Consider the following 22,261-nt stretch of genomic DNA (forward strand, 5'->3'; position numbering starts at 1 on the left):
CCATGTCAACTGTAAAGTCATGATCAATGAACGGCAGGTGTAAAACCTAAGGTCAGATTTGTTGTGAGGGTTTGTGCTGTGAAGGCACTGTGTGGGAACATAGACGGGCATAACTTTTTGCCAGGCTCCGAGTCCAGCTTAGAAGCCGCAGGGCATAGCCATCAAGCACCCATGACCATGGTACTAACTTTACACCCAAACCTAGCAAATGCTAGGTCAAAGTTACTGCTTGCAGATGCCCTCTCCGAACCTAGGTAGTAAGCTGGAACCCAGTCCAGAGTCAGGGAGAAAAGTCCAAGCCCGTGAAAAAGAGGCCCCAGCTCCAGTCACTAATGCCCACATCGCACTGTTTGGAGACTTTCATATCCGTTATAAAATGATGGTTGATTCCAGTGAGAGAGGAGTTGGACATCATAGACCCCAGTCTGCATGTTGCACAATTGGGATTCATGTTTGCAGCACCATGGATGTTGGGGCTACCTGACCCTACACAATCTTAATATTGTTGAGCGTATGGAAAGATAACTCGGACATCTGACACTGGAGCAAGGAGTGGCAGCAGGTGTTGTGGCTTATGCACTGGAATGCCATTTTGTTATTTCTTCAATGCCAGAGTTGGCGACCACGCTGTGTGGAGTCAATATTTATATATCTGCTTTGAGAGAGGAATATTGTTATCCCTCAGAGGGGAATTATAGCGTTAGTGACTGAGGTGCATCGTTTTATGGTGTCTAGACATGAGGTGCATGTTTTAATGGTGTCTAGACATGAGGTGCATGTTTTTATGATGTTTTGACATAACTACACAGGAGTAAGAGGAGATTGAGGCTGCTAATGCAGTGAATGTGACATTACAGGACTTAACTAGTACCCACTACACCGTCTAAAACACATTGCTTCATTGAGTACAGCTTCTTCAAATTTGGGTTTGAAACCCCCCTGCATCCCAAGAAGTATAGCCATTCTAAGGTTAGTATTCTCTTGTACCAGATACCAAGGGATGAGACCCATTTCGTTAGTACCTGCAGTTGGGTACTTCATGCAAACTGGTCTAAGCATAGTTTCAAGGGGTGTGCCGATTACGTCAACAATGAGGCATCATTTCTGACTTGGGTTGGCAGGATTTTCTTCACACGGTGAATCTATAATATTTAGGTATGCTGTTAGATGGTGTGATAACGTTTGGTCATAAAGGGTTACACTTTAGAAACAGATAAATTACAGACAAATAGCAAGAAAGTAGTGTCTTTCAGCCAAGGTCTTAACACTGCACAACACTTTCGATCCATGTCTCAGAATACTTGCAGGCCTGTGTTTGCCAGGGTTTTGTCTTTCCATAGGTAGTGACCGCACAGGACACCTTCTGGTAGCATAGGACAAGCAAAACATAAAACAGCTGCACATACCTCAGCATGTTCTTTTCGGGGAAAGCTGCTTTCATACTCCCCCGAGCATGTTCTGCTGTGAGGAGCAGGTTGGGAGAGTGAGAAACTGGACATGGGGTCCTGCAGATCATCAAAAAGGGTACAGTGTTTTAAGAGATTTCTTTCAACCTGCCCCTGTGCCCCCACAACCAAATCTAAGAGCAGAAACACACAGCGACATCTTTTAGAGGAAGTTTCATAAATGCTGTAAGACATTTTCAGACTCTGAGTGGTCCTTTCGTGAAAATGTGGCATGACATACTTACCCACTACGTCTGTGTTTCAGAAGTTAGGAGGTAATGCCACCCCCCACATTCAACAGCAGCCATTCTATCCTTTAGTGAGCAAAAATGCACTTTGTTCCATTTCCCTATGTCAGTTCCAGTGCCTGGCCATTCCGATATATGCTCCGGTATGACAGCTGTTGTACATCAGCCAGTAATTGTACATACTGGAAGGTTAATAACATTGTTTTACTTACCTGACAAGTTCCCTTTGGCAGGTGGGTGGATTTTAAAGTTTTAACCTGAATACATCACATATTTAGTGTTCTTACCTTTAAAGTAATATATTTCAGCTTCTAGTTACATGCTTGCTGTCATGTTCTCTCTATTCCTGATTTATTCTCCCAATCTCGGCAAAGTGATTTAAGTTCACCTCTCGATACTGCACGCCATGCTCCTGTCCTGGCTTTATTGTTCCTTGGTTTAGGCCTGCACCTCTGATTTAGAGTATTCGTTTGCATGCGTCCAGTTTGCCAATAATCTTAGCTATTTCTGTTCTCCACTATTTTTACACACTCCTGTTGCAATTTTCCCTTTCTTCTTATAACCACCCAACTATCCATACATTTCTTCTCTGTTATCATTGTTGGTATTCTGAACAGAGATGTTGAATAGGCGCAGATTCCAATTTTTACTATGTCATTAAAGGCATGATCCATGGCTCCCAAACCTTTATATATTGCGTAGGTATTGACTTGTGTCCCCAGGGCTGCCTAGCTAATATTTTTGATGGATGCTAATTTAATGTATACACATGTTTAATTCATGTGCACAATTAAACATATTGTAACAAAGTTTTTTTGGTAAAAATGCTCTAAATGTAATACTTTCTTTTGTGTCTTTTCTTTTGAAGCAACTTGACACACAGCAGGCGGGTCCCAAAGATTGGACCATACCCAGATTACTCCTCCTCATCTTATATCGAGGATTCCATGCTCCACGCTGACAGCATTGTAAAGAACATTTCCTCTGAACATTCAGTGTCCAGCACACCCTCCACTGCAGGGGAAAAGAATCGAAATTCGATAAACTATGAGCGTCAACAAGCACAGGCTCGTATCCCCAGCCCAGAGACCAGTGTAACAAGCTTATCTACCAACACTACAACCACCAACACAACAGGTCTTTCACCAAGCACAGGGATGACCACCATATCTGAGATGCACTACTCTGAAGAAGCCATCCCCCATGCTACAAACATGCTCCAGTCTAGGGGTCCAACCCCAGTTTGTCTTCAGCTTACAGAAGAGGACCTTGAGACAAACAAGCTGGACCCAAAAGAAGTGGACAAGAACCTGAAAGAGAGCTCTGACGAGAATTTGATGGAACACTCTCTTAAACAGTTCAGTGGGCCAGACCCAATCAGCACTACCAGCTCCAGCTTGCTTTATCCCTTAATAAAGTTAGCTGTAGATGGCACTGGCCAGCAGGACTTCACACAAACTGTAAATGGCCAAGCATGCTTGATTCCAGATGTCCCGTCAGCTCAAATGTATACTCTGCCGAAGCAGCAAAACCTTCCTAAAAGGCCTACCAGCCTACCCTTGAACACCAAAAACTCAAAGGAGTCAAGGCTTAAATTTGGCAGCAAGCACAAATCTAACCTGAAACAAGTGGAGACTGGAGTTGCCAAGCTGAACACAATAAATGCTGCAGAACCCCATGTAGTGACTGTCACCACAAACGGAGTGGCAGGCAGAATCCACAATGTAAATTTGCATGCCTCCGCAGCCCAGTACACCAATAGTGCAGTGGCAGTGGGCCAAACTAATAACACTGCTGCAAACCGATGCCCAGAAATGTTGCAGAATCAATTTAGCGGCGAGGACAGCCGGCTGAATATTAATTCAAGCCCTGATGAGCATGAGCCTTTACTTAGAAGGGAGCAGCAGGTGGGCCACGATGAGGGTGTTCTGGATCGTTTAGGGGACAGAAGGGAACGTCCTTTGGACAACATCAGAACAAATTCCAATAACAACAACAGTAATTCATGTCCAATTCAAGAACCCGCTGCTCCTGCAGTACGGAACATTACTCCCGAATTAAGGCAGTGTCCGACAAGAAGAGCAAGGAGGCCAAATTCACTGGATTTATCGGCTACCAACATATTGGATAGCAATATTATGCAGTGTAAGTGTAAGTGCAAGTGTTGCTAGTGGAAATCCTGGTTTGTCTTTCACAGTATATAGCTCGTAAAATGCCATTGAGGTTTTTGGATATAGTATGATACATTATGAGGTTAATGGATATGCCTTTGTTGACTTGGTTGGATGACATAACTAAGGTTGGGAGAATGATTTGACATTAAACCTGAGCAACTGTAATAGATACTTTAAATGTTTTAGTTATTTACTTATAATCTTGTGAGAACACAGGGATATGCTTAAACAACAGTTTTATGTGCTTTTTGCATCTTGAGAATTCTTCCAATGATCCTTTTTTTTAAGTTTAGAAAGCTTTATTGAATGAGATATACAAAGTAAAACATCATTACCGATAAATGTCAATGAATAGAAGAATAAAAGTATAAAGATATAACAATATGCCACGCAATCACCAAAAGGGGGACAAGTACCATGTACCAAGAAGCAAAGCTTTTAAAGGTATTTTGTTTAGTGGGAAGAGAGGGGAAAGAGAGAAGAAAGAGAGGGAAGGGGGAGAAAGAAAAATAGGGCATCCTAAAATACAATTTCAATACTAGAAATTACAATATTAACATCTAAATGAGAAACAACTGTAAAAGCTATTAGAATATTCCCATGATCCTAAATGAGTAATTCTAGAAGCCGGATTTTAACTTGAGAATATGTAAAGTGCTAAATCTAAAACAGAACATTAAGCACATAGAGTGAGCCATATCCTACATATTACATTTTAGCAGTTTAGGCTGCTCTTGTTTGTGTGGCGATGCAAATTTTACCTGATTGGAGAGATGGAAAAGTTCATTTTGAAATGAACATGTCCTTCAACATTCTTTTCCATTAGCAGTAGCAAATGTGAACTTGGCAGAATCTCCTACTACCTCACAGTTGCTCATATGCAGGCATTGGCCGTGTAGGTAAGAGAAGTGGGGAGGAGGTTGGGGGTATTTGACATGTGAGGATGAGGGAAACTTAAATAAAAATAAGAAATCTATGATTTTCTTTTTTTCAATTTTTATTTAAGTTGTCATCGGAATCCCCCTCCACCCTACCCCACCGTTTTTGACTGCACGGGCTGCGCCTGCTGATATGCAGCCTGCATTACATCTATGGGAACATGACTACACATGTGTCAATCTAATTGCTGCTGTTGTAAAAGTATCTGTGTTTCTTTACATTTATAGGTAGCCATAATACTCTGCATTTGGATCTTAAGCTGTGTATGTCGTGTTTCTTGGTTCTCTTTTATACGTGTTCACCAGTTGTACGGGTATTATCATCTATTTATAAGCTGTAGATTGACAGCTACATATTTACATTATCCCACCACTTTCATGCCTTACTGATGTTTCTCTGGTACCTTTCTTTAGCTTGAATGAGTGCATATTTGGTAATAATGTTTCGGTCTCCACAATCCCTTCGTATTATCCCAAAGCTGGCCAGATATCACATTTTCATCTTTCTAGTTACTCATTGAGTTAAAATTAATATACTTTATCTTTGTCTAAACTACTGCACTTGTGTTCTCATTTACCTCATGGAATCAACATCAGTTTAGTTGACACCATCATTTCCTTAAAACTCCCAGGACGACAAGGCTGTGGTTAGAGATTGAGGAATTTTGGATGCAAAGTCTTAACTAGTAAGGAAAAGAATCCTTCTTTCCCCCGGTGTCAGTAGCTGACTGGTTTAATCTGTTATACGAGTTCCAGTACCTGTAATTACATATCCAAAATGGTCAAAACAGTTCTGATAGAGACTTATAGCCTCACCTTTTGAATATTTCCTAGTCGTGAGATTGGATCCAGAACTTTTCAGTAGTCATGCTGGGCGTCTGTTTCTGTCATGTAGTTCCTATTCACACAAAAAATCTGCACGTTTCGATTACATAAACAAGGGGATTGGTGTCCAGACTGATTCCAGACACCCCTACAGGATATGTTAACCTTTAGACTAGCTAGCTTACAGTGTCACTATAACCCTCTAACTTTACCAAGGAGCAAATAGTTTCTGAACATGACAACCCTTGATCCTTCAGAGAACGTGAAAACAGTACAGCCTTTTCGCTTAAGCACTCGTGCTCACTCTGTCTCAGAGAGATACACAGAATAAACGTTGGGGAGGTTTTCAATAAGTATTTATTGAACCAGCGTTATTCTAGTATAAAACATGTTTGCTGCGACAATCATTAGACCGAAACGGATATATAAGATGACAAGATCTGACAGAGTAAATAAGTTAGAATTCTACCATGGTGCTAAAACAGTAAATATGTGCAGGCATATCGATACATGGCAGTAATCTAGTGTCCTCTTACGATGCAATCCTATCTAAATGTACCTAGCATGTATATAGGTGTAAAGCATATAATCCTCTAGGAAAGAGCCAACCCCATTACCTGATGGGAGAGAATGAAGGGACCCCTTTTGGCCACGAGTTGGACCCCCCGCAAGGGATGTCAGACCACTGCATGCTGGAGTTTGTGCGTGCAGGAGTTTCAGCATCTTGTGTCAGCATGAAAGCTTCTCCTCTGGTTGCCTGTGAAAGATGTGGTTCTTTTATACCCGAAAAGCTAGATGTGTAATGGTACCGTGGGTCTGTCATTCAAGGATGATGATAGCAGTGACTTTTGTACAGCGTTATTATACAGAAGACGGTAATTCTGCTGTGCATGCCCTAGGCATGGCATTAAGATATGATACTAAGAATCCTCATGCGTGATATATTAGGCTAGTTTTCAAAGAAAACCACAACATTTATTCAGCACATAACTAGGTAAATGGTCAGCACCAGCACCGTTATGTAGTGCAAGGTAGGACGAATGTAGGTAAAAAGTCGTCCAGCTACCTAGGTCTCTATTGGGGTACATTGGGGCTCATAGCAAGGTGCAGGTCCCATATAGGCACCCCTCCCATACGCTGATGTCGGTTCCTTTTTTCCGTGCCACCAGATGTGGATACTGAGCTCTCTCTTTCGTCTCTCAGAAACACTTACCTTGATATGTTCTGAATTTTCAACAGTGTGCAAAGAATGTCACCTGCCTAAAATTACAGGTTTTAAGCCCTGTAGGGCCTCTGGCAAACAAATGTCTGTGACATATCCCCGACATATCCCCAGCAAGTGTGACTGGGTAATCTGAGCTTGAGTCATCAGTGACTGCATCAATAAACCTGAAGGCCAACCTCGAACCGTAAGGCGAAACTTTACATGGCCAAACGTAAGATGACTCTTAGCCGACACCAATCTAAGTTGCGGCCCAAATCCAAGGTTTGGTCTTGCTCCTACTCCAGGAATCGCCAAAGCCTCTCTAGTGGGCGGTCTTTGTCATTATTTAAATCAGCCTGGCACTCCAAAAACATAAGAAATCGAAGCACAGCTCGAACTCCCTCTCACCAATTGCATTCACCTAAGCAGGCACCGGGTGCGGGGGGTAGTGGGGGAAGGAAGGGGGGGGTGTCACATCCTTGATCTCCATTTCACTCTCCATTTCACTCTCTGATTCACCTGTCTTCTTTGTCAATCTTGAAACTGTTACTGGCACAATCCCAAGTTTCCGAGGAGGTCTGCCATATCAAAACAGATTGAAGAGTTGTGTACAGCCATGCTTCGGCACTACTGATCCTTGTTGACTCCCTCAGGTGCGCCGTTGGGCACCAAGGCAGAGAGGTTAACTCTTAGCACCAGTTGGACCCTCTGAGCCTGTCACGACAACTCTGGCTCCGGTCGGACCCCACCTTCTAGCACCACGGCCACGCTGCCCCCTGGGACTTCGACGCTGGTACCGAATCCATCGATGCCAGTTGAGGACATACCCATAGTGCTGTCTGACTCTGAGTTGACACCGGTCGGACCATGACCAAAGCTGCGCCAAACAACATTTAAGGCACCATTCCAGTATCGCTGCCGGTCTGGCCTTAGCAAAGAACCCAGCATTTTTGCGGTTGAGGCCGTGGTGCCCACCACAGCCTATGTCAACAGCCTATGTCAACACACCCAGTCCACTGCCCTCCATGCTGCCCCACCAGCTTAACTTCTTTTGCATGCCCATAGGGAGCACAGCCACCAGGATCCAACGATTCTTACTGGTTTGGCAAGCTAGAACACTTTAGAGGTGGGTCCTGCAGATCATCTGCAGGGAATATGCTTTATTATTCTTCTCTCCTACACGGCACCTTCCACCATCCCCACAACAATTATTTTTTTTTTTTTTATTTTTTTTTTGCAGAGTTTTATATAGCGCGAACTAGAACCGAACCGAATCAGTTATCAGAGCGCTTTACATAGCACCAGTTACGTTACATGAGGACACACTTTCATTTTAGGCACGGGGAGATTAAGTGATTTGCCCAGAATCACAGGAGGTTTTTGGCGTAGTTACCGAGACTCGAACCCAGATCCCCAGGTCCGAGGTCGAGCGCCTTAGCCGTTAGGCCAACCCCTCTCCCCTATTGATGGGTGGACCATCTCTCAATTTTGTGGCAGGTAGTGCAAACCCTTCTGGCAAAATGAGCTGTTGATACAGTAGCAGTGCCAGAAGTGGGACGTTGGCAATCAATCTAGTGGCGCGACTACTCACCCGTAAGGCTCTCAAGGCACTGGGGGGAGGGATGGATGGCTGCAGAGCTGTGGCAAGGCACTGTGGTTCAGTCGAAAAGCCAGGTCTTGAGGTCCTTCCTGAATTGGGTCAGTGGTCATTTTTCCTCCTACTTTCTGGTGCCCTAGAAGGTACATTATTCTAGTCTAGACCTGCACCTCTGTGCCTTTCTCTGGGAGGAGAAATTCAAGATGCTCACCATGGCCCAGGTTTTATCTGCCCTCTTACCTGGATACTGGTTGGTGGCTATGGACTTGCCGGATGCCTTTTTCCATATCCCCATCCTGCTGGCCCATCTGCGCTACCTACGGTTCATGGTGGGACTGTTATGAACCCCAATGTACCCCGATATAGGCCTAGGTAGTTGCACTACCCTTTACCTACATCTGTCCTACCATTGTTCTGCATAAAAGGTCTGGAGCTAACCTTTTACCTAGTTATGTGCTACATAAATGTGCGTTTTCTCAGAAAACTAGCCTCATTTATTATGCATGAGGATTCTCAGTATCGCAGCAGGATTACCATCAATCGGCATAATAATTCTGTATAAGGGTCACCACTGTCGTCATCCTTGCCCGACATGCCAATAGTACGCTTCTAGGTAGAACCCCTGAGGGTACATTTTGGGTATATAAGCTCCACATCTTCACTGGGCAAACCAGAGGAGAAAAGACTTCCATGCTGACACGCTGTTATGAGACGCTGAGGTCACTGCACGCAGACACTCCAGCACACAGTGGTCTGGCATCCCTCACGGGGTGTCCATCTCGAGACCAAGGCTGGGTCATTCGCTCTCCCACATCAGGTATTGGAGTTGGCTCTATCCTAAGGGGATTCTTGTATATACACCTACATACATGCTATCCTTTTTAGTTTGTTGGGTCTCCTTTGATCTCACCAGTGCACCCCTTCAGAGATCAGGGGGGCCTGTTTTCTCCTACCTTGACAACTGGTTGTTGAAGGTGAGCTTGCCCCAGGCAGTTGTCAACCATCTCCAAACTATGGCGAACCACCTGTCATCTTTGGGGTTCACTATCAACCTGCTTGAAGTCACACTTGACGCCTTCCCAGATGCTTCCCTTCATCAGAGCCATTCTAGACACTGTTTTATTTTGTGCCTTTCTCCCGGGAAATAGAGTCCAAGATATTCAGGTTATGATCTGGATTTTCGGCCTTGGTCTTGATTTCAGTGTAGTCTGCGCTGAGACTGTTGGGATTGATGACCTTTTTCATCCTTTTTCGAACACAACAGGTGACATTTATGGACTTTTCGGTGCGTTTATTAATTTCTATTGGGCCCTACACCAAGGGGTCCTATGTTTGGGTTTCGGAGGAGATGGCAAAAGATCTGAAGTGGTTGTTACTGGACCGCGGTTGGTTCTGCAAAAGACCTCTCTCCCTTCCCCACCCAGATTTGACTGTGATGACAATGCTTCGCTTCTGGGTTGGGGCAGCTATCTTGGAGAGGTGAAGAACAAAGGCCTCTGGTCCCCGGTATAGCCCCAGCTCCATATCAGCCTTATGAAGCAGAGGGCCTTCTGCTTAGCATTGAAAGCCTTCCTTCCTTCCATCCATCATGTAGAGGCTGGTGCCAGTGCTCATGGACAACACCATCTCCATGTGGTACCACAACAAATTGTGTGCGGCGGTGGTCACTGACCCTAAGACAGAAGGCTCTGTGCTTCAGAAAATGGCTGAACCGCCACCAAGAGATCTTCCTGGTGGTGAACCACCTGGCAGGCTCTTTGAATGTCAGAGCAGGCAAATCCAGCCGTCGAAGCAATGATCGGCTACAGATCAATTCAAGTAAAATAAGATTGCCAAATATTTTATTTTCAAGCTGTTTTTGGAATCGCGCAAGGTTTGGCAGTTAAAAAGCTCTACAAAGGATTTATCTTCTGTGCAATAGGAGGCTTTTGCAAATAGACTTGCACACACACTTCAATGTTTACCTTCCTCAAAGGGCATGACAGTAGGTCGAAGGTCAACATTTGGAAAACATGGAGTATATTTGCAGTTGCGTTGAATCAAAGTTAAATTGGGTTCTTAAGCATCTGGACCTCCATCATGAAAATGTCTAACTTCAAATTGGACCACTGTGTTATTATGAAGATATAGTGTGAAGAAGCTATGAATACGTTTTATTCAAACACCAAGAAGGGTTAAGTTCTTGAATTTATGCTTTAAATTCATCCCTCCTGAATTTCATCTAAAAAAAAGACCTCTGCCCTCTCAGTGACACCAATAGCCTTCTATAGTTAAAACTATGAATGGAGCTACATTCTTCTGGGGAAAGGTTTAGGCTTTAAAAAAGAGAACATCATCAAACAACAAATTTCAATGTCATAATGATTCCTTTCCCTTGATACATTTTGAAAGACTGGCACCATCAGCCCTAAAAGAACATCATCAACCTTGAGTCAGACAACAACCTGTGCTGTCACCAAAACATATCAATAGCCTTCAAGTGAACACAATGCATCAAAAGATCCCACGAAAACGAGCACTAACTTTCAGTGCCTAAATCTTTCCTAAGATTTCAAACTAACCCAAACTAATTCTGCATAATATAACTATTGAGACATAAATCAACTTTGGGAAGGCTATTAAAACAGTTTCTACTGCTCAAACGGAGCAGTACAAACAGAGAAGAGGCCAAATCCACCACCACTACTCAAGAGCCAGAAAACAAGTGACCCTCAGTATAATGTTCACATTGTGCCACAGTACATCCCCAAAGAACTGCATACAGCAGGTACATCTGAAAGAGTTTTTGAGTAGTACATGGTAGTTTTGCTAGAAGAGGTAATGGTTTAGTCCAATCAAACTTGCATCGCTGGATGAAAAAAGTGCATAAGATACTCTTACAAGCGGCTCTCTATGGTTTCATGGTACAACCATTGACACGTTATCAAAGAAGGACTCTACCTTGCAGTGCTTTCACTGATTTTCAAACAAGCATGTTACAATTTCAATCAGCCATCTGTTTTTCTGGAACACCGAGAATTGAACGTCTGTACACACTTGTGCCCAAAGACTCAGTCTAATAGGAGAACATGTAGAACTTGATTGTGACTAGTTCTAGAAGAGCATCGTTGTCCCAGGCTCAAATGTAGTATGCCTGCCAGACATAGAAACAGGAGAAGGAATGTGGCAGATAAAACCCATCTTTTCCATTCGTAGGATCTATATTGATGTTTATAAAGTTTAGAATAATTCCCCACTGTATGCAGCAACAACTGCACTCTACATCATAAGTATATATATCAATAAAAAAGGCACAGTCCAACATGACCATATGTGGCAGAGCACCCGTTAAAAATCTGTTAGGCAAGGTTTTCCAAATTATAGACATTTTTTTAATACCAAGAAACCGTTTTTCAAAACTGCATTGCACCACCTATGTTACAAGCTGCTGCCAACATGTCTAAAGAATGAGGTAATACACAGGGTTCATTATAAGAGTTAAAAATAGGCTTTTTGTCCCTTTAAAGCTGCAGGAACTTCCACTGCCCAGGATGCCAAGTGCTGGCAGTTGCCTTGCGGAATACATGGTTTTTGTCCGGCTCTTATAATTGGGATCCTATAAACACACTGGGTGTTTACAGATAATTTGCTGAGAAATCATTGTGCAATCAGTCACCTTCTTGAGCTTCCACTCTGCATTTGTTTTACAGGCAGCTAAAGACTAAAGCTTTTTCCTTGAAATTTTCAAGAGGTCAAAATACCAGGTTATGCTATGTGCTAGTTCCAGAGAGCACGGTCACAAATGTCTCTTGGCGCTTAACAGTAACACACTATCTAGTCTTGAACGATTTACAAAACAATTGGAAATACTTTTCATGATGGTGTTTATCCGGTAGAGAGTTCCAGATAGCAGGGGCATTACAGAAAAAGTTTAACCACCCGACCTTCATTTTAGAAATTTGGAGACCATGAGACAATTTGCATGTGTTGACCTTAGGTTACGTGTACGATTATATTTCTTGATTTTTGTTTTCGGCCAAAATTTAGAGGGTGACTCATTCACACTCTTAACCACTATGCAGCACACCTTAAATTGTATGTGCTCCTTTACTGGAAGCCAGTAACGTTTTTGTCTTTGAGCAGTATGAGCTTCTAGGAGTTTTGCCAGGAATGGGAGTAAAGAAATGGGTCTGTAATTGTTCGGCACCGTTGAATCTTTATCCTGTTTCTTCATCAATAGTTTTACTTCCACATGTTTTAAGGCAGTCAGCACAATCCATTGTTGTAGTGAATTACTAGGTGTAATTATCAGAGGACTATTTGTGACAGTAACAAGTTCTTTCAGAATACCTTGTGGGCAAGGATCCCTCGGTGAACCCTATTTAACTTTAAAGAACAAAACAAGTTTAAGCTATGCTGTCCATCTCCTTATTAGGTTCCGGCAGACTTGTGTGGTTGGCCGTGATACTGCCTTTTTTTATCTTTATTTTATCTATTAAGAAATTATTGAATTTATCACACAAGTCCTGAGTGTATTTCACCGTATTCCTAACCTTTCCTGACGAGGTGAGTTCCTCTAGGATCTACTTGTTGTGTATTTGTAGCTTTTACAATCCTATTAGTATAATAATTAGATTTTTCCAGTATTAGCTTTGCTTTATATTCGACTAATCGGTTTTTAAATTTCACTTTAAATGTATCCACATGCGCTATAGCCATTCAAACTGGCAAGGTTTTACGTTAGCTTCCTTAAGTTCTTCAGAAAACCAAGGTCCTAGTTTTGCCCAGTTCATTACACATTGTTTTGTTAATGGTGCATGTTGATCAACCGCCACTCTTTGTCAGATCGCAGATTCTTGCTCCGCTTAAGGACAGAATAACTGAGCGAGGTATAGTCTGTTGGAGCCTGTATACCATCTCCTTAACATGAAAGTTTGTCCACGTCCTTGCCTGTATAACATAGATGTACTATGCACTCTCCTTTATAGGAATATTTAATTTTATTTGGCAGTGGTTTCACCATTACATGGGTGAATTTTAATATTAAAAATATTTAAGTATAGTGCCCAAATTAGGCCCACAAAACAATCTTTTGTAGGAGTAGGCTCTGTTATATGCTGTACTAAGGTCATTGACTCTATCAACTCCGGACCTTTGAAATCGATGTCAGGCTAGTCGACCCAAAACTAAAATCTCAAATGACCATGATTCGGTAGTACTGAGTAACCAAAGGGCAAGTATGTCAAACATTTGTTTACCTAAATCGACAGTGTATTGGGGAGGGCATTATGAAAGTAGACAAATTACGATTTTGTAATCAAATCCGATTTTGAAAAGTAATAGTTCTACGTTTTTGATAGAGAAGGTTTGCAATTGTCTGTGTATTAATGGCTGCTACGCCTTCCCCTTGTTGGTTACTTTCTCTCTTATATATTAAGCAAAGGTCATGTGGGATTGCTTCCAGTAATTCTGACATGGACTCCTCTGTCAATTATGATTCAGTGAGAAGCATTATGTCGGGTCTGGTGTGAAGTAATCATTAACTTCCTGTGTTTGGCAAGTTATGGAGTAATAAGATATGCCACCAGGGCTACCTGTGTCAGGGGTTATTTAATCGATTCGTCAAAGCACTGGGGTTTTTGAGGGATATTGGTTTCTATATTATTATCTGTTTATACTGATAAGGTTAGTAATCATGCGTTTCCAGTACTTTGGTGAGCTCCTGCGAAACCTTTAAACTGGCATTGTTAAGTTTGCACATTTGTTTCACAATATGTCACCTTTCAGGCATAGTGACTGGCCCCTGGTCCCGGCTGCGTGCAGGCCAGTGCAGATGGGCTTGCCTTTGCGTGCCCCTCATTTGTAAGGAAGAAAGCTTTCTCAGACCCACACCAACTGTGTCTGACTTTTCAATCAGTGAAGAAATATACATTTTGTAAAAATATGTCAAAGGGCCTTGAAGGAAATTAAAGAAATTAGATTTCAAGGCAAGCTGAAGGACCTGAGGGCAAAGGAGAAAAGGAGCTCTTGTTCAACGAGTAAGGTGCCAAAATCCCAGAAGGGCCCCCATAGACTAAGATAGGAAAAATTTAGAAAATATTGTCACAGTAATTCTTACTATTGACTGACCTGATCGCCGTCAAGAGATTAGGCCAAACATATTCACCCTCAAAGAAATCAATGACGAGACATCAACACTGGCATCACTGTATGAAATCGTTGACATCCAAGCACTCCATGGACATGACATCATCCCCTTCATGATCTATCCAGTCTATACATTTGACATCATTCCTGAGAGATGGCTCCAGCGTCATGGGACACGGGTCACCCAGATTGACATAGAGATTTTTGGCATTGGCATTCGCTCCAGAGATCCCATTGAAGAGGTTCAGGTTTATTACCCGCTATGGATCCATCTCTGCAGCTTTTAACGCCTCCTTGCTATCTTCTCCTGGCTAAAGGACCCTCTGCAGATTATTCTACAACCTTCTAATTTACCACGCCCTCCCAGAATTGTGTGGCATTCAGCTTCAATATTGCCAATTAGAAAAATGCCTTTGTAACCTCAGCATTCTTCAAGCCGTCATTCACACCTGCATTTCCTGGCTAGGTCTCTCACCACTTTCCAAGATGTTATTACATGAGAGGCGGCGAAGTTGAATTATCCTTTGGAAGCACCACAGGCATCATGGAGATGCTCCAACCAAGGACATTTTCAAGGCTGCTTTTTCCATTAGTGCCAGGCTACTGAGGAGAAACATATAACATGGCCACATTAAACAAATTTGATCACTGCCCCAACAGGATTCAGACTTCCAATGCAACAGACCTCCTTGAACACTTTAGAACAGAAATATGGGACAGCCTGAAGCATTTTGCTGAAGACGTATCTAGACAGAATTTGTAAGACTTGTATGAAGACTCATTAGTGTCTAATCAAGTCGTCATTGCAGGCATAGATACAGTGGATTTGACAGCTTCTGTGTACTGCCGTAGGGTCACCCTGAGACCTTTTCCTTGGTTGTAACTAATCAGGCTTCAGCTTTTCACACAGCTGAAAATCCTGAGTGTGCTTTTTTCAGGCTCTTCTCTATTTTTGCAGCGTAGAGGTGAAGAGATGGCTAGAATGAAGCAGAGACACTGAAAGCCATTGACTTTGCAGAAAGAAAAACTTTCTTCACATCTTAGTAAAATCATAGGGAACATTACTGTTCTTGAAGGAATCAACCCCCTTGCTAGCCCTCTCAGTATCATCATCAGCAGGAATAAAGATAAGGACAAGTCAGCGCAATGAGAACTTTCCACCACCTCTGGGTGCTGGACCTCCAGCAGTTGGCCATGCCACCTCAATACACCTACCTCTGGTTGCAGTTCTTTTCCCTGAAGCACTGAGGTCCCAAGATACAACCTCTCTGCACTTGACTATCAGTGGTGAGTAGTCACTGGCTTCTCAGGGAGGTAGTGTGGGGTTGCTCGAGCTCAGAGCTCAGCTGTCATACAACAGCACAATGAATGTCCAGCCCAGTGCTTATCTCTATAGGTAATATTTTTTTTTTACTTCACACCAAAACAAAATACACACTAACTCAACAGAATGCAGTTAAGTGTTTTGGGGTACTTTCCAGACAGTGCTGTGCTTCGACTCGCAGTTTCCCTGCCTTTCTCTGATCAAGGTTTTCTCCATCTAGGTCTAAATGGACCACCCACTATGGTGTAAAAGGTAGTAGCTTGAATATAGTGGAGACATTTGTATCACTCCCAGCTAGTAGCACTAGCTTACATTTTTACTACTCACAGTGCATCTGCCCCCGATTGATTAGTTAAACTGCCTGATTCCCAGGCGTGTTGGCACACTCTCAACAGGATAGGTTGCACCTCAGCCAGCAGCATCTTCTGGACCCTGTTTCATCTGCTGGCTGCAATTAATATTGTGCTCAGCAGAATCAAGTGTGGCACCTCTATCAACGTGGTCCTGATTTTACCAACAGCATCTTTCTCTGCAGATAGGGTCTCTGTGTTGAACTCTCACTCTAGCCGGAGGTCCTTGCTTGGACTCCAGTTGTGCCTCAGCCTCTCCTGGATTGTCTCAATATCAGCAGATGTAGCCCTGCCAGTGCTGGGAAGAACAGAAAGTTGGTGCACCTGAAAAAGCTGATCACTCAAGGCAGTGGTAGCCTTGCACAGACCGCTGGTGATGTTGGGTCGTAGCGGCCTCGCAGAGGCTGATCAACTTGGGCAGATACAACCACCATGCACAGTCTGAATCTTCCGCTGGCAGTTGCGGTTTCTACAGCAGTTGTGGCCACTCAAAGCACCATTCCCACCAAGGACCAGTTTAGAACCCGCCAACACTGGGGTCCTTAGACCTCAGAGGTGCTACTCCACACTTCTCTTGTAGAGACATTCCTTCTGCATGGTTGGTAGGCTCCTTCCCTCTCAGCAGACAGGTAAGATTCTAGGCTCTTCAGGAAAGATACACAGCTCCTCCAGCATCAGATCTAGACTCAGGTAATGTCCCTTCACATCTGGTACACTAGTTGTCACACAGACACCAGCCCTGGATGCACATTTAGTCCTGTGAGTCCTCTGCAGAGCGCTCTATTTTTGGCCATAGAGGACTTGGAACTGGAACAAGTGGGATAGTGAGGGGCACTTTTAAACACTAAAATCAGAAAGGAGATGTGTTTTACATATGTGCCTATGTTTTTGATTTAAAGCTTCATGGCAGCCTCCTTAGTAGAATCCATTTTCCAACAGCAGCTAGGGTAATGTTACTGCCCTTTAATCTAATACATCAGTGTTCTCTTTTCAGACGTATTAATTGTAGCCATTTTTAAGAGTGATCCCTTCGCTTGGGCAGCTGAATTACTTATAGGCTTTCATGATCAGATAACATTCCATATAGCTGTATAAGGATGGATTTCTTCAGACTCACCTAAAAAGCGATATCTATTCCTAAACAGATAGTAACGTGTTATAGTAAAATATAGTCAGATTTGCTACCAATTAGCCAGTCAACATTGTGCAGTCACTCCAAGTGTACAAACTACCCACCGAAGGCACAGCACTAGCTTTCTTGGTAATGTATATTTAAATGGTATATGCAAGTGTCTCAAGTGACTGCCTTCTACCTTCCAGTAGTTGGGTTTGGCTTCTGTCTGGAGGTGGTGCTGCTGGTTGTTCTGTGGAGCCCACTGTGTGTCTTGAACTCAGGTGGCAGGTACCATTTTGCATAATTGTTGACTGCCTTGTAGATGATGCACCAGGACTTGCATAGTGATTTGGGTAAGCCGAGGAAGCCAATGGGCATCTCTTAATGTAGAGGTTTGGTTAGGCGTTCAAAAGTTTCAAAAACCTGTTTTGAGGCAGATGGCTACATAAAAATCACTCTTAGGAAGTGTCCTAAAGGTCTCACAGGAATCAGTCAGAAGAATGTTGCATAGTAGTTTTGAAGTCCTCATCTGTAAAAAAAAAAAAAAAAAAAAAAAGCCTTTCTCTACAAAGCAAGGTCTTTTGATATGAAGCAGTCTTGATCTTGATGACATTAGTGAGAACTAATTTTGTTTGACCATGTAAATCTATATTCAGACAGGCTTCAACCAGTGGCTAATGGTTTGTGATTAAAGAAGACCATCAGGCAGAGATGGGTTGTCATCTTCATCTCACTGTGTGCTGACATTCTTATCAACCAGCATCACTCTAAAACCTCAATGTACAGGTTCAAAATCGAGTGTCAGAGGATGGAGCTTCAGGGATTCTGCTCGTAACGGTCATAGGCTTAGAATTAGTAGTGCCCATGTGGACCATCTGGACTCTGTTCTTAATGTACAGTTCAACCAACAGAGGAAGATGCTGTCGAAGCCCATTTGTAGTGGGAGGGTACCGAACGTGGCTTGATTGTCAATAATGTCTAAGTCTGTTGAGAAGTCAAACAGGGTGAGAAAGCATGTGTGATACAAAGAGCATTGTGAACCACTTGGTTTACCTCCATGCTATAGTGTTGGCTGAACCCAGACTAGTACTTTGCATGAGGGAGTGGCATCTAATCTTGTCCGTAATCTAGTTTGCAACAGTATTTTCAAAGGTGTCAGATGTATGATTGGGCAGTAGTTTGCAAGGACATAAAGGGCCAGGAGAGGCAAGATCAGTGTAGTCTTGAGAGCATTCATGATGGTGCCTTGCAGGAGGGGTATGTTGATGTTTAATAGCACTGTCAGTGCTTCGCCAGATATCTCCATTATGACTGAAAACTGGATGGTAAGAAGCAGGTTAGTTAGCTCTTCTGCAGAGACAGTGTGCAGGGTTGACCATTTAGCTGAGTAGTCTGATCCAGTCTGTCATCTTCTTGAATAGATCAGGGAGAGAATGTTCTGTAATGTTCCCTCCGTACTTGATGACTTTGAGGATTGCACTGTTTTTGTTGTAAGTCTTTCTGACAACGTTCTTGTTCTAGATAGTATATGTGTCTGTGATGAGCGTCTTATCAATGAAACAGTTGCTTCAATGAATCAGTCACCTTGCAAGTATGCACGTCTTAACTTTCTGTGTGTCCAGTGGCATATTTGCTGTTGAGTACCTGGACCCTACCATGTTTTGGCCTTCTTTGTCCTGATTCTTATCAGGATTTTAGCATCTGCTCATATCTGGAGTTTGTAGGTGAGTCTAAGTATTAGTGTTCGTGGTTATATGAGACTGCCAGAGTTGTTGAATTTTTATGGCGAGCATCTCGTGGGAAGTCTGTAAGGTGTCTGCTCATCCTCTTTATTACCTTTGGTTGAGAGGTGTATGTGAGGTCAGTGGTCATAGCATGGCTGGAGGAGTCTGTATAGCAGGGGTGGAGGTGTGGAGGCTACTACATGAGATTCAGTATCACCTGACTGGCAGTCAAAGAAAATTGCCAAGAAAGGAGCTCAAAAGTGTTGACGGTGGGTTGTTGCTGAGATGTGCAGGGTGAAGATTTTTGCAGGATTGCACTCCCGCCCACCTTTATTCAGTTTATGTTGTGCAGACAGCAAGCTACACATAATATTATTCTATGGGCTGTCTATGCCCTTAAATAATGTTGGAGCATCTAAGAGCATACCAGACTCGGTTGTGCGATGGAATCTTGAGAAACAAGATTGGTATCTACCCATACTATGTTTGTACTGCAAAGACATTAATGTTACAATGCATGCAGTCCATAGATTTCTATCGATGCTGGAAGACATTTCCTGCAGTTAGAGTTTTGTTGTTGAAATATTTACTGATCGTGTTGCCCCTTTGAACCATGCTGGACTGGGTACTGTCAATATCTGTCCTTCAAAATGATACTCCAAATACAAAACAAAAGCTCTATTGGTTCAGTTACATCGGAGACTAATGCCTTGATTTTTGTGTCACTGGTCTGAGACCAGCATAACACACATTTAACTCGTTGGTGTTTTTATCTCTAATCCCAAAGTAAAAATCGAAATCTCATACTTTGGAAGGGCCAGTTGGCATTCATTATGTCGTTTTAAAGTCGAGTTTGATAGTGCTGTTATTGGTGTATGACTAATTCTAGATCACACTTTCAGTATGTCTAACAAGACTACAGATATCAACATGACTTATTGCACCATTCAGAAATGGCACGGCTGCTTTTATTGTATTTTTTCAGTTTGATCTTGGATGATACATTTGAGTGATTAAAGTTAGAACCCTTTCCTTTGTAAAAAAAAAAAAATCTTTTATAAACCTCAGGACGTTTTTTTAAAAAGATTTTTTAGTTTGTTTTACATTTGTTTTGAATAATGTAATACATTAATGTACATCATTCCTTTGTTCCAGTTACCCTCCTCCCTTTTTTTTAATTAAACATACTCTTCCTACTTTTTTTTACTTTTCCTAATGTGACCCAATTAAATGGTTTGGTTCAACATTCTCTTACCATTTTTAAATCAAATGTATTATTTTACTTTTATCTTTGGCCTATCTCCAATACTTATCTTTACTCTTCTCAGTTGTTTATTTTTCCGGTGTTTTTGTTTTCTAGCTAATGTGAGGTATTTGTAATTGAACTAGAAAAACGCGTCACTGGATATTTTGTCCTTCTGAGGTTCCAGTGCATTTTTACAGTAGCTAAAACAACAAAACTAACTTTGCTTTTTGGCAGACTAATTTATCCATGTTGTCACAAAGCATCTCTTAAACCTTACTACATTCTCTTACTCATGCATACCAAAGAGGAAGTCTAAAGTCTAAAGTTCCCTAATGGCGTTTTTTTACTTTCACAGAACTATACAGGCCACCTAGTTATCCTCGTCTCCAAAAACATAACTATGCAAAATTTGCAAATTTTTCTTGATTGAAGTTTTTATCCTTCAGAATTGCCTGGTGCGTACATGATGTGTCTGCTGGTCGTATAACATTTCCAACCTCCGGTTTCCTTGGTCCATTTGCAACCTCTAGTTCCTGTCACAGTGACACATAAGAGAAATTACATGTGGAGTCCATCATGTGCTGTGTCAACTGAGGCTGCCAGACAACATGCAGGTTTTGACATATAGTGTCCTCCATTACATCCAACTACAAAGCATAACACCTTTCGAGGTTTATATAATATTAAAGACTATCTCTAAAGAAACCTAATACAGTTATAAAATAATGCCTATGATACCATTGAACTGAATTTTTGTCTTTTAGAAAGCATCCACATATATGAATTTCGGTGGCCCTTTGGAAATTTAACAAACATTATTTCGTGCAAACATGTTTGCTTGCCAATGTTTGCTCAGGTCGATTTTGAACGGTGTGTAAAAAAATAAAATATGCATGAGAAGTGAGGGAAGGGGACGGTGCTGGAGCAATTGCCATAAACAAGCAAATACATTAAAAAGAATTTGTAACGCAGGTGATATGAGAGCAGTTGCCAAAAGCAGGTGGCGCGGCAGCAGTGTGCAGCTGCTGGCCCTCACAAGAGAATTAAAAACAATAAGGCAGGCCCGGCAAGAGAGCTGTAACACAGCCACATTATACTACCAATTCAAGCCTCCTTAATGAATAGAGAATACATTTTGGAGCAAACCGCTGGTCAATCGCTACAAGACATCTCACCAGTGTGGGCCCATAACAGATAGCACCACACATGCATTGAGTGCCATTTGTAATTTGCTTCCAAAAATACAGCCAACCCTAAGAGAGCTGGTGGCTTTGTCAGGGTGGGGGAGGAATCGGGTGACTGGCTAATGGAAAGGGTGTGGCAGATCACGTGTGACTTGACAAAAATTATCTCTGCTAATGCAAGATTTCAGCTTATTCATTTCAATTTCATACATCGCACCTATCTTAATCCGATCAACTGAACAGGATATATCCGGGTCAATTCAAAGACCGTCCATGTTGTGGGATTTTGGGGTGGGGTCCTCTTTTATGCATCTCACATAGCCCTGTGATAAGCTCTGGGATTAATGAACAACAGTGGTAACTAGAGTCCATGAAGTCGCAGGGATCGCCCTTTGATCTTTCTCATCGGCATGGTCTGTTCAATATTGTAACAAAGCCCAAAAGGAGGAAAATGCTGTTCAAATTCACTCTTGTGGCATTGATACTAGCAAAGGGATGCATAGCTATGGGTTGGCTGTGAACTGGAAGCCCAGTTACTTCTCTCTGGATCAAAGACACAATTTATGGGCACTGGCAGAGGAGACGCTTATTATTTTTGTGTTCTGGTGTTGCAACAAGATAACGGAGGACATCATGACCTAGGCAACAACATTACAAGTATTCAAATAGTGGGACGTCAGTGGGATGGCTCGGGATGGAGGCATCGGGTTCAGGTGGAAGTGGTTGAATGTACATAAATGAGATGTGAACATGGTCGCAGAT

General features: G+C 42.5%; 1 protein-coding gene across 4 annotated transcripts in view; it reads left to right on the forward strand.

The window, feature by feature from the left end:
- Positions 1-22,261, forward strand: part of BMPR2 (bone morphogenetic protein receptor type 2) — a 546,503-nt gene that overhangs the window by 512,905 nt on the left and 11,337 nt on the right. For 2 of the 4 annotated variants that reach the window (XM_078680234.1, XM_078680235.1), the window contains exon 12: positions 2,562-3,844. In XM_078680234.1, coding sequence (XP_078536360.1) covers positions 2,562-3,844 — 1,283 coding nt within the window. The remainder of the gene's footprint in view (positions 1-2,561; positions 3,845-22,261) is intronic. The other 2 variants (XM_078680236.1, XM_078680237.1) reach the window with 1 other exon arrangement.

The sequence above is a fragment of the Lissotriton helveticus genome, chromosome 3_1 (assembly GCF_964261635.1).
Source record: "Lissotriton helveticus chromosome 3_1, aLisHel1.1, whole genome shotgun sequence".
Taxonomy (NCBI): domain Eukaryota; kingdom Metazoa; phylum Chordata; class Amphibia; order Caudata; family Salamandridae; genus Lissotriton; species Lissotriton helveticus.